The 17,975-nt window shown below is 50.3% G+C and overlaps 1 protein-coding gene across 12 annotated transcripts in view; it reads left to right on the top strand.

Annotated features, from left to right (window-relative positions):
• The window catches only part of ACACA (acetyl-CoA carboxylase alpha), a 248,575-nt gene extending 232,118 nt beyond the window's left edge, over positions 1–16,457 (top strand). For all 12 annotated transcript variants that reach the window (XM_036451660.2, XM_045586414.1, XM_045586415.1 and 9 more), the window contains 4 exons: positions 6,465–6,619; positions 7,219–7,389; positions 13,134–13,270; positions 14,470–16,457. In XM_036451660.2, the coding sequence (XP_036307553.1) occupies positions 6,465–6,619; positions 7,219–7,389; positions 13,134–13,270; positions 14,470–14,593 (587 nt within the window). In that variant the 3' untranslated portion in view covers positions 14,594–16,457. The remainder of the gene's footprint in view (positions 1–6,464; positions 6,620–7,218; positions 7,390–13,133; positions 13,271–14,469) is intronic.
• The last annotated feature ends 1,518 nt before the right edge of the window (positions 16,458–17,975 follow it).

Genomic DNA, 17,975 nt, shown 5'->3' with positions numbered 1-17,975 from the left:
TGTGCTTTCCCATCTCTGTGTCCGTCTTCAGGGTGTTGTAACTGAAGAGAGCCAAAGTTTGCTTGTCGTAGGCAGAAAGCAGCACTCTTACTGGAAAGGAGACTAGGAAAGAACTAAGTTTCCCTTCCCACGTCTGGGAAGTAGCCTCTGGCCTCTCGCTATTGTACACGGAGCATCCTCACTAATTATGGCCACCTAACCACGGGCTCTGCCAGGCAGGCACAGGATGGAGCTCCGCCTTTAAAGGAGCAGCAGCTTAAAACCTACCGTCCCGCGATTCGGAAGCTCTTTGGTCGAATGCAGTTAGTGCAACAGTGAAGTGTTTTCCAGAAGGAGAAGGGGAGGGGTCTGACCCATTAACCGGACTGTATTTATAAAAGCACGCGGGCTTGCCTCTTCCCGGGAAGAAATGATTCACAATTCTGTCCAGCCAGAGGACTGGCAGGCATTTCCTAAGACTGACCTAGCTCCTGCCTGCCCCCAGCACATGTCTGTCCCCACTTGCCCCACTGACCCAGATTCCGTTCCTGCACCTGCCCAGCTCAGTGAGAGTGACTTAGGGCAAGCAGAGAGGAAAGACTCCGGGGTACTGCCTCTAGAATTCAGAGAACTCTGTGCTGCCTCCTGATTCTTTGTGTGGGGCGTTTGCATGGGAGTACAGGGCTGCAGGGGGGGAAATCTAATTTTCTGATTTGGAGATCTCTGGGTTTGCTATAATGACTTTTCTAAAATATGAGTAGCAAGCACTACACCACCGCCAGGAAACTTAGGGTTAAACATCCCCGGAGAGGATTGCTGTTAAAATCAATATGCAAATTAAGTTGTGTTTAGATAGGTATGGCCCCCTTTGAAGAAAAGCAGATATATGAAAATGGGATTTAAAAAAAAAAAACTAGATACATTGGGAGAAATTATTCCCATTACAAAAGGATTATTTGCTTTACCAAAGGATTCACTGCAGGGTTCCTCCTAAATAGCTCCCTGAAGGGATTCGAAACGGGATCTGATTTACACAGTTTCTCAAGAATGCTTTTGTGTGAGGAAAGGCACACCTGTTATGGATACAGGAACAGTTTTGCAGGGTTTTCCCCATTGTTCTTGCTATCTTTATAAGGAAATTACACAGATCTTTTAAACAGTGACTTACATTTGTGCTTCTGAATCTTAATAAGTCTCCAATCTTTTTTATGCTGACTTTTCAGTCTTGAGGCTGCGGTGTGTTCCTATATCCGAGATATTCTGGGGCTTAGGAGGGAGGGTGGTCTAATTCTTTTCTTAGCTTTGTAAGTATTTAACCAATCAAAGCGAATGGGTTTCTTAGAGGGAAGAAAGGCCCATAAAAGTTAAAATTAGGTTATAATTTACATAGGCTTCTTAGTATAACTAAAAAAATATTTTTTTTAAAAACACACTTTAATATCACATTGTTTTGTGAAACATTTTTCTTATTTGCCAGATGAGTATTGTTGTAACATAGTAAATGAGAAACTGAGCTCAGAAAGGGAAAGAGATTTCTACAAGGTTATCTATGCCTTTGAGCAGAGGGATTTTTAGCCCGTGCCTGCTTTTTATTCTGTGCATTGAAGACTCGCCTCCTTCCGAATTCTCCTCTGTAGGATGTGGCTGCTCATCCAGAGGTGAGGCTGGCCCCCGCCTCCCTCGGTCTGTGTCCCCACCGTGAAAAACACTGCCTGCTGCAGAAACCCCCTCTCAGGAGCTTTTCCGTATGTGGCTTTTCATGACGTTGGCCTCGGGACACCCGACCAACACTCGCTGGTCCCTTTAACTTGTTTCCTGTAGAGTGCAGGCTCTGCAGCCAGGCCGCCGAAGCCCACAGCCCAGCCCCACGTTTCCTCGCTGTGGAAGGTGTCAGAGCTCAGCTCAGCGCTGGGTGCAGAGCACCTTACTTGGCTCTTCTGCACCTCGGTTTCCTATCTGTCAGATGGTGTGATCTTTAGGGTTGTTACGAGGATTAAGTGAGATGAAAAGTACTTAAACAGTGCCAGCACACAGTAACATCTCAGAACCGTTAGCTCCTCTCATTTGATCAGACTTCTGTATTACTGTTAATTCTTTACATTAAAATGTTTTACTATAAAATTAGATTTTTAGGATTTCGTGGGGACTTTTTATTTTGGGAAGGAAGTTTGATGAGAGCTACCTATCTCTCTTCTCTCATTTCAGCCTTTTCCAAAAGTAGGGCTCTAGAAAAGAATGATTTTCCTTTCGGTAGCATATTCTTAAACACACACACACCCCAACTTGCTTTCCTAAAAACCCCGAGGCCCTGCAATCTGGCTAGAAAAGAAAGAAAACCATTCCAAGATATTTAATTGTGCAGGGAGCTTACAGGATTGATCGAGAGCTTAGCTTTTTACAATAGTCCAGTGAATAAGAAATGCTCCTGACAAACGATCAATGATAGGATAATCACTCTTTATCCCCCTCCTCATTCTTACCTTCTTTCTTTCAGGAGAACAGGGTTCAGAAGTCAAAAATCTTTATAGACGCCGCTTTTAAATTAAGCAGAAAATAGACATTGACATATTTGTTAATCTCCCCTAAATCATTACCGGGGCTGGCTGCTTTGCTGTACAAGGCGAGAGGGCTCTCGGCGTGCTGCACAGGCTCTGTCTGGCTTCAGAGCGGCATTTTAGTTTTAGAAAATAAATTTTAAAAGACCTTTTATCTCCCCCTTAAGACAAAGCACACACATCCTCGGCTTTCTCGTGTGCATTTAAAATACATACATTCTCTACCTCTGTCTTTCCTTTGCTTTGATGCTTTTTGGAGGTGGGCCCTGAGCTGAAGGGCTCAAGTGAGGCAGCCTTTGGGGGGATGCTCTCTGATCTTCCTAGTCTCCGGGGGCGGAACATTACAGGTATTTATTTTGGCTTCCTTCCTCTCTCTCTCCCTCCTTACTTTAAAATATATTTTTATTGATTTCAGAGAGGAAGGAGGGAGGGGGAGAGATAGAAACATCAATGAGAGAATCATTGATCGGCTGCCTCCTGCACGCTCCCTTCCTGGGGATTGAGCCTGCAACCCAGACATGTGCCCTGATGCTCTATCCACTGAGCCAAACGAGCTAGGGCTATTTTGGTATTACTTCAAAGCTCTAGAACAGCTTGATTGGGTGGACACGACCTTTGTTAGTCCAGGAGCCAGCCTTCTCTCCCTCCACCGTGGTGAAGCCAAGGCCTTGTTTTCACAATGCTCTGCTCCCAAGCTCATCAGTCAGTCCCTCTGCTCCTAGTGCCAAGCCGGGCTCTTGACCCCTCTCAACCCAATGAGCCAAGCTCTCTGGCCGATTCCCCTCAGTGGCAATCACTGCTTATGGCCTCAGGTTCCATTCAATGTGGAGGAACCCCGGCCTCAGGGACACCAGCCCCAAGTGCACATCCTGACTTTGCAGCTTAAGAGCTGGATGCCACTGGGTAAGTCACATTGCGGTCTTTTCAGGACCTTGGTTTTCTCGTTTGTAAAGTAGACGCCCATTTTATAAGGTTGGGTTTTTATAAGGATTAGAAATGATGTATGTGAAGCAACTTGGAAAGTGCGCTGTAATATTGAGGTATTCAGCTGGCGGCAGTGGTAACAGCTGACCAGACCTAAGTCTGCATTGTGTCGGTGACTTAGGAGCTATGTGATCCTGAAAGCATTGAGTGCAGTGCCTGGCACATAGGAAATCCTCGGTAAACCGTATGTGTTATATTATAGATGATGCACATATACATAGATGTGCATATGAGCGCAATGTTGGTTGGTTGGTTACCCAGAAGAGAATGCTGTAGGTCTGAAACGTTCTATTCAGCCGTACCCATGATCCTGCCATTCCTCCCCCGCCCCCAGCAGAGCTAGTGTCGATTTTGGTTTTCACAATTACGGGAGGAGCTACCCTTAAGTCTGCAGTCTGACTTAGAATAGGGATTACTGGAGACATCGTCTTCGTCTCAGTTGTGGAATGGGACTAAGATGGCGCTTCAGCAGCACCAGCCAGGAGGCTGCTGCCATCATGCAGCCTTCTCTGAAATCAGAGGGACATGCCACTGAAGCACGTGTCTCCACTGCCCCAAGTGAGCACAGAGACAGCATTGCATGGTGTCCAAAAGCTGATGCTGCCCGCAGCCCTGGCGTGCCCTTCTCGGTGAGGTATGTCCGTTCTCAGCACCTCAGTCTCCTCTCCTGTACAGTGAAGATAATAAGAATGCCAATCTCCTAAGGCTGCTGTAAGGATGAAATCAGTTAATAGATATAAAGCTTTTCTTTTTTTTTTTATTAAGGTATATGTGTACATATCTTACCATTGTCGTCGTCCCCCCCACTCCCATATATGCCCTCCCTCTCCAGAGTTTTTCGTCCATTAGTTATTCTTATATGCATGCATACAAGTCCTTCGGTTGATCTCTTATCTCCCCCATATCTCCCTACCCTTCCCGCTGTAATTTGACAGTCTGTTGCTTTACTGTCTCTGTATCTGTCTTTTTGTTCATCAATTTATAATGTTCTTTATTATCCATAAATGAGTGAGATCATGTTGTGTTTTTCTTTCATTGACTGGCTTATTTCACTCAGCATAATGTTCTCCAGTTCCATCCAGGTTGCTGCAAATGATAAGAATTCCTTCTTTTTTATGGCAGCATAGTATTTCATTGTGTAAATGTACCATGGTTTTTTGATCCAATCATCTGCTGACGGGCACCTAGGCTGTTTCCAAATCCTAGCTATTGTAGATTGTGCTGCTCTGAACATAGGGGTGCATATATCCTTTCTGATTGATGTTTCTAGTTTCTTAGGATATATTCCTAGGAGTGGGATTACTGGGTCAATGGAATTCCATTTTCAGTTTTTTGAGGAAACTCCATACCGTTCTCCACAGTGGTTGCACCAATCTGCATTCCCACCAGCAGTGCACAAGGGTTCCTTTTTCTCCGCAACCTCGCCAACACTTGTCGTTTGTTGATTTGTTGTTGATAGCCATTCTGACAGGTGTGAGATGGTACCGCGTTGTTGTTTTGATTTGCATCTCTCAGATATAAAGCTCTTAGAACAGTGCCTCATACCCTGTAAATATTAGCTTTGATTATTGATTGTATGCATTGGGGAGCCTCAAAAAAACAAAACAAAACATTTTTTTTTTTTTTTTAGTTGGGCCTATTTATTTATTTGTACTTTCCTGGTTTGGAAAGAAGGCTGCTGAGGTGTCAGGGGCCAGAGTGGCCAGTCCGTGGCTATCCTCCGTGTGGGAGCCCAGGAAAAGACAGCCTCCAGCTCTGTGCCTTACAGTTTTAAAGTAGCGATGGTGTGTGTGTTTTAACGTAGAGGTGTGCATCCAAAAACCTCATAAAAATGGAAGTAGGTACTATAGTTACATCCCCGTTCTATTAACATGTGTTTATATATAATACTACGGCTCACTCAGCAGCCCAAGGCTGTTTACGGCATATGATTCATAGTGGCATAAACAGCAAGGCCTGTTCCCAGACAGACATGCTTGGAAAAGACCTTTCTCTTCTGTGTCCCGTCACCTCTGGCCATGTATTTACTTGTCATCTGTGGTGACAAAGCCCTCTGGGCTGTCCTCAACACCAGGGCGATCACCTAGAGCTCCTTCAGCTGGACTTACTCCCCTTACCAGGCAGGCAGCCAGCATCTCAGTATGGATTGCCAATCCCATCCTGAGAGTAACTGGGAATAAACACACAGCAGCAGCACCTCGACCGGGACACTGAGATGGCGAAGAATTCCAAACTGTCCTGTCTGTCCAGCTGAGGGTCTGTGTGCTTTGGGAGCCCTAATCCAGTAGGTCCGTGGGCTGCCTTTCTCTCCCTCTCTTAGGAACTAGAGTGTCTTTGCCAGTGTGGTAAGGGGTTGGCTCTGTCCGTAGCAGCCCAGGCAGGAGCCAGAGGCTGGCGAACCCACTGAGCTGGCATGAGACACACAGACCCGGCTCTCACCAGGTTGGATTCTATAAATTTCAGGTAAAGAGTATCCAAACCTGAGATGAGAAGCTGTGGAGGAAAGCAGCCTGTGACTTTAAACGCCATTTGGATCCTTACTGAGTTGGGTGGGTGCCGATGTGGGGGGAAAAGAGCTGTGGTTTGTTCCAGAAGCAGAGGGGGCGCTGTCCCACATTCTATGTCCTGACAGTCCAGCGGCTCTAATGCAGGTCACAGGGCATGGGCACCAGGCTGTCAGTCTGAGAGGAAGACACACACCAGCCTCCCGGTGGGGGTTTGCACCTTCTCCTCGAGCAGGGAGAGGCTGCTTCCCCAGCAGTGACCTCACAGGGAAAGGAGGGCGTGTGGGCTTCGTGGCGTCTCGGGGAGCCCTGCTCTACCCGGGGGGCGAAGACAGCGGAGAGCGGTCACAGAGGGAGGGGCGGGTTTGAGCTTCCCAGGACTGGCTGCTCCCGGGCAGACTCCGGTCACTCAGCGTGTGGCGGGCGGTCACTTTAATTGCAGGCACCCCTGAGCTCGGCGCCGCCGAGCGGAAGGAGCTGGAGAACAAGCTGAAGGAGCGGGAGGAGTTCCTGTTGCCCATCTACCACCAGGTAGCCGTGCAGTTTGCTGACTTGCACGACACCCCGGGCCGGATGCAGGAGAAGGGCGTTATTAACGTAAGTACAGTGGATGCCGCTCCTGGCTGTCAGCTCTAGGGCTCACCAGCAGGAGCCGTTGGGGGCAGATGAAAACTGTGTGCGGGTCAAACTGTTTTCCATATCTTGGAGGGACTTCTCCCTTTTCCTATATCCACTCTCATCCTAAAACAATTCATGATTTAGGTTGCCTCCTGGACTGCTCAGGAGGCAAGCTCCATTCTACTGGTGGGAAACCGAGTCACACGGGAGAGCTGCCCGCGTGGTGCTCAGGCTGCAAATTACTCCAGTGCCAGGGTTCCGGCAGCAGCTCAGACTTGATTTGCGTACAAGTTTTTGTTGCCATCTGCTCAAACCCAGTTCCTCACTGTGGTTATCTGGGAATTCAGAGCTCCTTCCCCAAAACACCGCAGCCAGGAGTGGGGTTACACGTTAGCCAGGCCCAGTGCTGTGGTCAGCAGAGGGGGGTGGGCGTGGGCATCCCGAACTGGGACACATCTGCGGAGCAGGGAGCTCGCAGCCGGCTCCCAAGTCCCTGAGCGGCCACTGGCGAGTGGGTTTGTGCGCCTGTGGAGCTCCCTCTGCACTGGGGTGACTGGTGCCGTTGTTGTCTGTCACAGGACATCCTGGATTGGAAAACATCCCGCACCTTCTTCTACTGGCGGCTGAGGCGCCTCCTGCTGGAGGACCTGGTCAAGAAGAAAATCCACAACGCCAACCCCGAGCTGACAGACGGCCAGGCGCAGGCCATGCTGCGACGCTGGTTTGTGGAAGTGGAGGGAACAGTGAAGGTAGGGGGCGTCCTCGGGGAGCCTCATGCTGTGCTCCCACCTCACCTGAGGGCCCGGCCTCTAAGGGCAGGGGAGGTCGTAGGGCATTTCTTGCAGCTCACTCTCTCAGCAAGCCTTTCTGAATATGCACAAAATACCGGGTGCCGCATTAGGCCTTGGGGACGCGGCAGGTAAAGAGGCCGCTGTTCCTCTCCACCTACGGGAGGGACAGAGTAGTCAGGAGGCCACACACCACAGTGAGACCGAGGCAAACCCAGCACGACCCCGGCCGCCCTGTGGGAGCAGGAGGGGCTCTGGGTAGACTTCTAGAGAACGAAGAGGAACCAGAGGAAGAGGTCGGATTTGGGGGTGCAGGAGGAATGTTCCAAGCAGAAGCCAGAGCATCATGCATTGCAGGTGTTTCCGGGTGGCTGAGAGATTGGGGTCATGCAAGGCCATGCTGAGGGGTTTGAACTTGGCCCTGTGAAAAGCCACTGAGGTATTTTAAGCAGCAGAGACATCGTCTGACTTGGCTGTAGGAAGACTGTTCAGGCTGGAATTGAAGGAAGCAGGAGCAAGACGCCTAAGGTGATGGTGACTGAGGTGGTTGGTGCTGTGGCCGCTATACACCTGATTTCCAAGTGTGAGCTATGAGGCCAGGTGTTCTTAGGTGACCTCATAGAGGGCACGTATGTTCCTTGGAGCAGTGACTCTGCTGAGATGGGGTGCGTCTGTCCCTGGAATCCCGGGAAGACAGAAATAAAAGGTCTAACTTTTTCTTCGTAAGTACAAGAATTTAATCTTTATTAGTATATGGGTTAAAAGTAAGTCACGTACATCATGTAAACATTTCGTCAGAATATTGGTAGAAGGTGCTAGAAACACCTTTTGCTGAGAGCTAAGTGACTGCCAGGCTGGAGTCCCCAGGGACAGCGAGCGGTCTCTTGCATGTTCTCAGGAAGGGGCTCCCGAGTTTGCTGTCGGTGTTAAAGGACCAAATCAGGGTCCTTCTCTAAGATTCCCCTTTGTGTTAAGTCTACCCATGTTTTTACGACTGAAAAGCTTCTCTGGATAAATATTTCAGATGTGCAGCCGGGGGGTGCAGCCTCGTGTGACATTTGGTTCAGGTTAAGGTCAGTCTGTGGCATCATAATTGAGTGAGACAATTTTGTCAGTGGCTACTGGCAGCTCCGAGTGGAAGGTGGCATTGAAAGCCATGCAAGTGTAAAATAAGAGGTTGTTCTCCAGTTAAGAGTGGCTGGCTAGGTAAATGGAGTGTGTGCGTGTGGCCAGGAGGGGCCCGTCCCGCCTTCCTACCACATTAGTCGCTAATGGACGTGTGCGGCCCCAGTGGGCACAGGGATGAGGGGAAGGAATAGCTTTCCTCTGAGCGTGAAGTGAGCGGAGAGTCCTCCATTGCTCCTTAGCGTGCTGCTCCCGGGGGACTGCGTCTGGAGAGAGAGGTCATTTCCACTCTTATCCATGGAGAGGACATGGACTGTGAGGACAGACTCCTGGCTGGAAACCAAGTACAGAACCACCTCGGCCCCAGCTCCCCTTGCCCAGTCTACAAACAGCATCTGCTGAGCCTCAGCCCAGGAGAGAGAGGAGGGCCGGCGACCCTGCGAGATGGCTTTGAAACCTCCTCTGTATTCTGCAGGCTCAGCAGGACCTGGTTTAGTGTGGGGTGGTGATAAAACCTGCAGTGCCATTGAGAGGAGAAACTGTTCAGAGGCCGTGTGCGCTGCCTCGGAAGGGCTGGCATGGAGTCCGTTCGGTGTTTGGGAACGGCTTAAAACCGTCGCTTTTTGTTGGTCCCTCACGTCCTAGATCCTGTGTGGGTGGCTCTCAAGTGCAGGCTGGCTGAGTCTAGACCCCAGCGTAGCACCAAGAAGTGACTCTCTAGTCCTTGTGGTTACTGGTCAGGAAAGACATTTAGTAGTAGGCATCTATTAGCCATGCTGTGTTCTTTTTTCCCAGAGAATTTGCTTTTTTAATCTTAATCCTAAAAAAGGAGATTCTGGGACCAAAAATTTGAACACACTGTGATACTACATAACTGGGTGATGTAATTCTTTTGTTTCCCCCAGAGCAGCAATTTTCAACCTTTTTCATCTCATGACACACACACACAAATACTAATTACCTCCAAAATGAATTCTTAAAAATCAGGTGCCTAGAACTTGTATGTAAAGATATCTGGTACCAAGAATTGACCAATAAGATGCAACTCTATTATATGGCCTTATATATTTATGGTTCAGGGCAGGGCATTCACCCGGGACAGCTGTTGTTTTGGCTGTTGTGTGTTTTTTTTTGTTATGTTTGTTTTTACGATGTAAGGAAAAAGAGTTCAGCGCCCCTGACTAAATAGTCAGGTATTGCATGTTTTTTAAAAATTCTGTGGCTCACCAGTTGAAAATCGCTGCTTTAGAGGAATCCGCTACCATGAGTTGCAGGATTCTGTTTGAGTGCTGGGACAGTCCTGTCATAGGAAATAAGTTTAAATCAAACATGGCACACGTTTATTTCATGGGCATGCTTTCTCTCAATTTTAGATCCACAGTTTGAAGGACTGTGGGGTTTTTTAATCTTAATCCTAAAAAAGGTGATTCTGGGACCAAAAATTTGAAGACAATTGGATGATGTAATTCTTAGGGTTGGCACACTGATCCCCTTCTCCCCCCGCGATAATAAAAACTGCTCCATGCAGAGTTCAATATCAATTTTAATGGGTCCTAAAACATGAATTTGGAATCTCAAACTTTTTGGATCCCACCTTTGCCACTTACTGATCAGACATCCTGTTTAAGCCTGTTTCCTGTGTGAGATGGGGGTGATGTTTACTTCCCAGGGTTCAGTGAGACTTAACGTGAGTAACGTGTGGAGCACAAGGACTGGCATTCAGTAAACAATGTATGCCCGTTTCTTCCTCTCTCAGCACAGCTTGTTAGACAGTAAGAAAATTAAAGATGTACAACTCAGTGATCTTGCAGGAGGGCGGTGGTTCAAGAGCATGGTAGATTCTCACTGACCTTCGTTTTGCTTTGGCTTGCTCTAACTTATCCACAACCCAAGACACCAGAATACCTCCTTCCTCTCCAGATATCTACTCATCCCCAGGGCCTGGCCTCAGGTTACCCATGGTCTATGTATCAAGCTCCTGATGTAGGCCAGGGAGGCTGGAGGTAAGGCAGAACCTGAGACTAGAGTGGCGCTCAGGAGACCCCAGCCCACACGGCTGTTTGCTGTCTGCTCCAAAGCCTCCAAAAAGTCCCATTGCTGAGGTGTCTCCAGGCCACTCCTGGGTGAGTCAGCTGTGGGGCATGGTCATCAGGCTCCCTGGCCCTGCCATACCACTGATTAAAGAGGGCTTCACAGCGATCGGTAGGTTAGAAATGAAACTTTGCAAACAGGTCATTTAGATTTTGTAAGATAGACTAATTACTACACACAATTAGTGAGGCTGAGCAGTGCTGGAGATACTTACTTGCTGATGCGGAGAGTGATAACGTGCCTACTGAACATTATTGTAAGACCACTGTAGGGATGTTTAATCATCGATATTTTATTAGTTTTTAAATTTTCTGATTGGGATGAGTGTCAGCCCTGTTGTGAGGTTAACCGCCCAGCATTACAAACTCATTTAAAATCAACACTGGGACACTAGGAATAATGAGCCACATTTTTATAATTTTCAGAGGGAAATGATAATGGGTTGGCACACTGTTCTGAGAGGGCAGGTGAGGACTCCCTGACCCAGCAGGAGCGTCCCTTGCTTTTCCCCGGGGAAGGAAGCTGGCTCACAGCATCCTCCCACGGCTGATGGGAAAGCCTGTGGGTGCTGACGTTTGTTTATTCTTGCTGAGAGTGCAGCTCAGTTAGATCTGCGACCCTCCTGGGCCAGCACCGCGAGCTGAACTGAAGTGGGATTGGACTGTTGGCTGCCATCCACTTGCTCTACTGTGAACAGTAGATCGTTCACAGAAGGACATTTTCAAAGGGGAGACGTTAGAGCAACCATTCTAACACTTGGGATGATGTGTTGCCCTTCTCCTGTCGAGGAATGTGTTTTTGTTTAATTTAAAAAACACCTAGCACATTCTGTGGCTGCACGAGGGGAAGACGGGAGTTTTCTCAAGAGGGCAGCTGGCTTCCCAGTGTAGTGTCTGAGCATCGTTAGAAGCAGGCATCTCGTTAGCTAATACATTACACCAATCAAAGACCATTATCTTAAGCCACAATTAATCTGCTCCCTGGCATATGTTGATAGGAAAGCATCATGCTGTTTCTTAATTAAAAGCAAACGGATTAAAAATGATTAATAAGAGTATTAAATATTCTCCTAAATGAAAGGCTTTGGGATTCTTGGGTAAACCTAGTTGGTTTTTTTTCCATCAGAAACCCAAGCCGTAGCCATTGTTTTAGTTCTCCTACCTCCAGAGCGCCGTCAGAGGGCACGGTGTGAGGTCCCGGAGCTAACGCCCACCTTTCCGGCGATGGAGCTGCAGCGTCCAGGGTCCCGGCGAGTCCTGGGGAAAGCGTAGGCACCTCCTTCCCCCCTCCGGCTCCGAGGTGTGTCAGCAGCCCTGAGCAGGCCCAGCGAGGGGGGAGGCTCGCTCAGGTTCGCACCACCGTGGCCGCAGCACCCTGACCAGGAGACCTGGTCTCTCCAGCAGTGATCACAGAGATGGGCAGAGAGCTAGGAAAGGCACATTGCTGATCCGGGGCTCCCAGGCCTTCAGCTGTGAAAGACTCTAAGAATGGTTGGAAATGTGGAGTCACTTATACGACATATAGTAAATAGCCAGTCACCTCTGACTTGCCAGCTAAGTTAGAGGTGGGTAGTAAGTGAAAAGAAACCATTATTGTTAAAGGCACAAAACAGGAAGTTAGAAATCAGGACTGGTTCTCCTGAAGGGAGTGATGCGGGCACAACTGTGTAGACCCCGGTTTCCTGAGCCTCAGTGTCTCTAATGCACCCTCCTATTAAGTAACAGCACCAAACTCATTGTCATTCTGACTTTGACTTCGTTAGTGATAACAGAGAAGGATAGCGCACCTTTAAATGACGAGCTTTGTGTTTAATTACCCAAACAAAATGACATAAATATGAATGAGCCCTAATGGAGGTACTTGGTTTTCCGGAAACCATTAACAAAACGATTCCTAAATGATTTGTAAAGAAAATGAGAGAAGAAGAGCAAGGCTATTAGGTTCCTAACACACTCCTGAGTTATTATGTAGTCAACTACCTAGGAAATACTCAGCTAAATGATCTTGAAAAAAAAGAAAGCGAGAGGGGTTTGTTGGGTCTCAGGGTTACAGGCGTCTTGACCATTTGGAAGAGGCTCATCGGGAGTAAAAGGGGTTTGTGAGCCAGTGCCTGTCCCCCTGCGGCAGGTCCTTCCTCCGGGCAGGAGACCGCCACGCCAGGCAGCAGCGCCTGGGTCTCAGGTCCTCAGAAAAGACACGTCATTTTCAACCACCAAACAGCCAGCACTTTCCTAGTCTCCTCAGCCTTTGTGGACTCGGTAGAGACCTAGAGGGACAGGCCAGCGCCAGAGTGTGGGCACTGATGCCCCTAGAGGGACCCCGAGGATGGCTCCCAATCTCCATCCGGGGCCAGAGGAGGAAGGGGAGGATGAGGGCAGCACCTGTCTCCTTATTCTGCAATGTCAGCAGTAACAACCCATTCTCCAAGCATCGAACAATCAGGGGGTCCGGTGTGGCCCCGGTGTTTGACCGGGTCCATCTGTTTACAGGCCTACATTTGGGACAACAACAAGGACCTGGTCGAGTGGCTGGAGAAACAGCTGGCAGAGGAGGACGGCGTTCGCTCAGTAATAGATGAAAACATCAAATACATCAGCAGAGATTACGCCCTCAAGCAGATCCGCAGGTGAGCGCAGTGGGGGGCTCACCTCTTTGGAACAAAAGATTTAAGAACAAATCTGGAGATGGTGACGCCTACAGTCTTGGTGGCCTCCCTCTACCAGAGACGGCCGTGGTGACCCACAGACAAACAGCCCTGCAGCGCGTCCCTCCCAGCTAGCTGCGGACTTAGCTCATTGTGCCCAGCCGATCTCTCGGTGCTCCGAACGGCGATCGATCCTGGGAGGAAAGTGATGGCGCAGTTTCCGGGGGAGCCGCCGCCTCTCTCCTCCTGCAGCTTCTCCATCGCAGGGGCAGGGACTGCGGGAGCCTCTTTTAAAGTGTTTCATTTGGAAGCATTTTACTTACAGAGAAGTTGAAAACTAAAAACAATGCAGTTGAAAACTAAAAACAATGCAAAGAACAAATCTGTGCCCAGATGCACTTCTTACCCCATTGGCTTGATCACTCTCCTGTCTAATCCATACGTAAGCTGCTCGCTCTGAGTTTCTCGGCTGTTCCCCGATTAGACTCAGCGCATAGGTGCTCAGCCAGAACATCGTGCACATGGGGAGGTGGCCTTCACGGGCCCACATCTGGAGCCGCAGGATGCCATCTGCCCCTCCTCGTGTTCGTTTCAACCCTCCGGTCACGACGTTGCTCAGTTTCTCCCCTTTTGTCACTGATTTCCCCCTTGTACCTAGTAAGCAGTTTTGGGGAGACACTTCAGGGTGGCTGGGACTGAGGAGGCCTGATGGAGTTTGGAGAGTTACCAAAAGATTGGATCAAGCAAGCAGCAGCCATGGAGGCTAACGTCCTGTACTCATCAGAAATTTCACCTGGATTTAGCCTCCATGGCTGCTGCTTGCTTGATCCAATCTTTTGGTGACTCTCCAAACTCATCAGGCCTCCTCAGTCCCAGCCACCGCTCCCATTCTGCTACAGGCAAGTCCTCTCTCCTCCATTCATTACAGATTCACTACTGGTTTACGTAGTGGATTTCTATTTTTCAGTAGCTTCTAATTCATTTTTTGATGCCCCAGATTTAACCAGTGGGCAGACCTTCATGCTGACTCCACGAGCGCCCGGCCAGGCCCCATTGGCTTTTGCTCGGTGCAATGTGTCAGGTTGACCTTGCCGCCTCCCTTGCTGCCGTGGACATTTTCCATTAGGAAATGGCCAGGTGCTGCTGCCTCTTTTCCTCACCTCCCAAACCTTCCTCTGCAGCTTGGTCCAGGCCAACCCAGAGGTCGCCATGGATTCCATCGTCCACATGACCCAGCACATCTCACCCACTCAGCGAGCAGAAGTCGTCCGGATCCTGTCCACCATGGACTCCCCTTCGACGTAGGGAGAGCCCCTGCCCCCGCCCTGCCCCCAGAGAAAAGGGCTAGACTAGAGCTGCCTTTTACTACGGAAACCACTGTCACAGGAAGGCACCGGCGACCCAGCACTGGAATCAAACTGGCATTTCCTTCCCCTCGAATGTTTCAGGTTCTGTGTGGGACACAGGGTCTCAGAGCCGCGCTCCAGCCCCGTCACACCTGTCCTGTTCAGTATTTATTACTCTGCACACAGCCAGAAGGCAATGAAGGGTACGCACACGTACCATGAGGTCTTCCTACCCAGAAGCAGGGCTGCCCAGGGCCCCAGCCCAGGGACGTGCCAGGCAGTCAGCAGCCCTCCCCCGGCCCCGGGAGCCTGCACCCCAGGTAGCAGGGGAGGGCTGGGCTGAGGAAGAAGCCTCATGTCCATCATTTCTTTACCCCCACCTTCAGCCCGGCACACACTAGCCCTGGAGAGGAATCATGCCCAGCCTCATCACACCAAGGTACTGTTTGTGGAGGAAAATAGAGCATGAAATTGGCACGCTCCATGGGAACTTGAAGATGAAGGCAAACCTTGATCCAGGGAGCGGAGAGAGAAAACAGACCTGGTAGCTCAGAGGCCTCAACGTTAGGTCATTTCTCTCGGAACAAATGGGGACCTACCACTCCCTGCAGGTCACTGCCCAAGGCCAGTGCGGGGAGCTGCCTCTGTCCCTGCTGGGAAGTAGTTTCTCCTTTCAGACCTGGGAGGTTGTCACAGAGTCGCTGTCTCCATTTCCAGGGCAGCAGGTCTCCCCGCCGCTGCTGACACCTGTGCTCTCTGCACCGGGACCCAGCTCCACGCCCCACGCCCCCCTCTTGGTGCTGCTGTCTTCCAGCTCACGGCTCTACCCACAGGGGCCCCACACGGGTGGTGGAGTTTATTCAAGGACAGAGCTTACTGGTTCCCCCGATGGTATTCCTAAAGCAAGAGTGGCAGGTGACGAGGCTGGTGCAGCACCCATTCCTACAGAGCAGCTAATTGCATTTGTCACCGGTGACCAAGGAAGAAATCACTAAGACGTCTTAGAAGCACTGACATGAATACTGTATACAAGCTACAGTTTGAGCCTTAACCCTGTAGTTCACAAGAAAGCTCCACTTCTCCTCCTCTGGGAACAGTCTGTGCCGATGGCACTGTGTGGCTGGGTCTGTTACTGACACACACACTCCCCCTTCCCCCGGAGCATGGGGCCTCGGCCAGGCTGCCCTGATAAAGGTATAGTGTTTGGCACGATCGGAGGAGAGTGGGAAAAGGTAGGGAACTATCGGTCCAGGAGGCAGCATCCACCGTTGCTAGTATCTGCTAACCCAGTAAGAATTGACTTCATCTCTGACCAGATCATTCCTCTCCGCTTTCCTGCAATAAATAAAGCGATGCGCACCGACAGCCGGTGTGAAGCCTGCTCTCCAGCGGCCTGTGCTTGCCCGGCCTTTCCTCAGAGGCAGAGTGGGTTTCTCTCCTGTGCCTCTCCCCTCTGCAAATTATGACACATTAAACGAATCCATTTCCTCTCTAGACCCCTGTAATGCCGACTGCTCCATCTCCAGAGCACCTCACGTTAGGTCTTACCCTGGGCAGGGGTTTTCCACGGGGAGAAGAGGGAGGAGCCACAGTGAGCCAGCTGACAGCCACAGCCCCCTTGCACAGGCAAGGTCGCCGAGGCAGGCGGGCAGCCAAGTACGGACCAGGACGTGCTGGACTGAGACTGCCACGTCCCCCCACCTCGTTCACAGAGCAGCCTTCACTTGCCTCATTGGAAGTTCGATGGACACACCCTGATGAGCAAGGAGCTTCAGTCAAATCTTTTCACATTTTGTTGAAATAAACCTCCAGTTTTTAGAAGAGTCACTGCTTGTCATTTCAGCCCCGGTGGCTGAGCCCCGTCATGCTGAAAGACCCCAGGGGAGGAAACCCAGGAGTGTGTGCCTCCGCCCGCTGCCTCAGTTCCTCTCTGGTTCCATGCGGTTGAAGCGAGAACGGGCACCGATCCCTAAACATGTGCAGACAGGTAGCGGCCAGAGAGAGGAGGGGAGGCACTGACCTCTACCTATCAATGGTTACATCGGTGCTGTGTCTGTCTGCCTGGGATGTAGCACTAAGCAAAGGGTGGCTTTCTCCAAAGGGGAATAAATGTTACACCCACATATTGCCGGTTTGAGCCACCCTACGCTAGGTGCTCGAGAGATGGGAGAAGGGAGGTTCAGGATCCGGGGAATTTGCTTCTCCCCGCCTTCGGCTGCTGTGCTCCGTGGGCAGGCAGCCCCGGTCAGCATTAGGCCTCAGCCTTCCCTCCTGTTGGGGAGTGATATTTCTTTCCGTCTTCTCAATAAAAGAAACATTTTCATTTCCACTGATAGCACTTAGGGGTAATAAGATTGAACATTGAGGGCTGTGTAATCTAATCATGGATCCCTTTGGGTTTCCCAAACTGGGAAACAACACAGCGACAAACGCAAATGCCCAGTGCCGTCACAGGGAGGACCCTTCCCGCACCGTTTGTGAGGCACAAGGCTCAGTGCCAGGCTGTGGTGAGAGCCCGGAGAGGCGCTGGGCCAGGGGGACGCCTTCCCTTACATGCTGGCTCCTCCTCTGGGCGAAGCCTGGCTTCCCTGGCCCATGGTGAGGCCGTGTGTGTGGTGTGCAGGCAGAGAGGCTTCCAGCTGGGAGAGAAGTCAGGGTGTCCCAATTCAGGGCACCAACATTCATCAAGTTATTCCAGGGACGCTAGATCGAAGCACAGCCCCGTCTAGGGGGAGGGTGGACAATGGAACCTGACACTGAAGACCTGTAAGTGCTGAGCCGAAGAAGAGGCACCTTAAGATGGTTTGGGCACATGGGAAGATGGGATATAAAGATTTCGAAACAAGAAAAGGTTTAGAAAGCAGCCTAATTGATGGAAGGAGCCCAGCTTTAGGTGCCAAGCTCAGCCCCAGGAGCGTATGTCCCTCAGCTGGAGGGGGCGCCCAGATAGTGAGGCCAGGCCACCCCGAGAGGCCTGGGTGTAATGGGTGACTCTCCACTGTTTTCATTTCTCCAGAAACCCTGTGTGTGCCTCAGGCAGCACAGGCTCACGTGCCAGTTTGTCTTTCTGATGACTAAGGGTTTTAACAACCCAGGAAGTAGTACTGGCTATCTCATGCCAGCCAGAGCTCCAGCGGGCAGTTCGGAATAAAGAATGGGGATGGGGCATCTTCATAAAGGCAGAATGTGGGCACGCAAAATCTTCCAAAACACCAGTGAGGGGAACAGCAGGATGAGAACGGAACCTCAGCTCGGAGGGCACTTGGGTCCACCCAGAGGGCTCAGCCCTTCGCAACTAGAAGGAAACGAGATAGACTAGCTCAGAGGGGGTTGAATGATGA

This window comes from Pipistrellus kuhlii, unplaced genomic scaffold (genome assembly GCF_014108245.1).
Source record: "Pipistrellus kuhlii isolate mPipKuh1 unplaced genomic scaffold, mPipKuh1.p scaffold_m20_p_22, whole genome shotgun sequence".
NCBI classification, from domain to species: domain Eukaryota; kingdom Metazoa; phylum Chordata; class Mammalia; order Chiroptera; family Vespertilionidae; genus Pipistrellus; species Pipistrellus kuhlii.
Note: the sequence above shows the minus strand (reverse complement) of the source record. Positions and strands in the feature narration are given on the sequence as shown.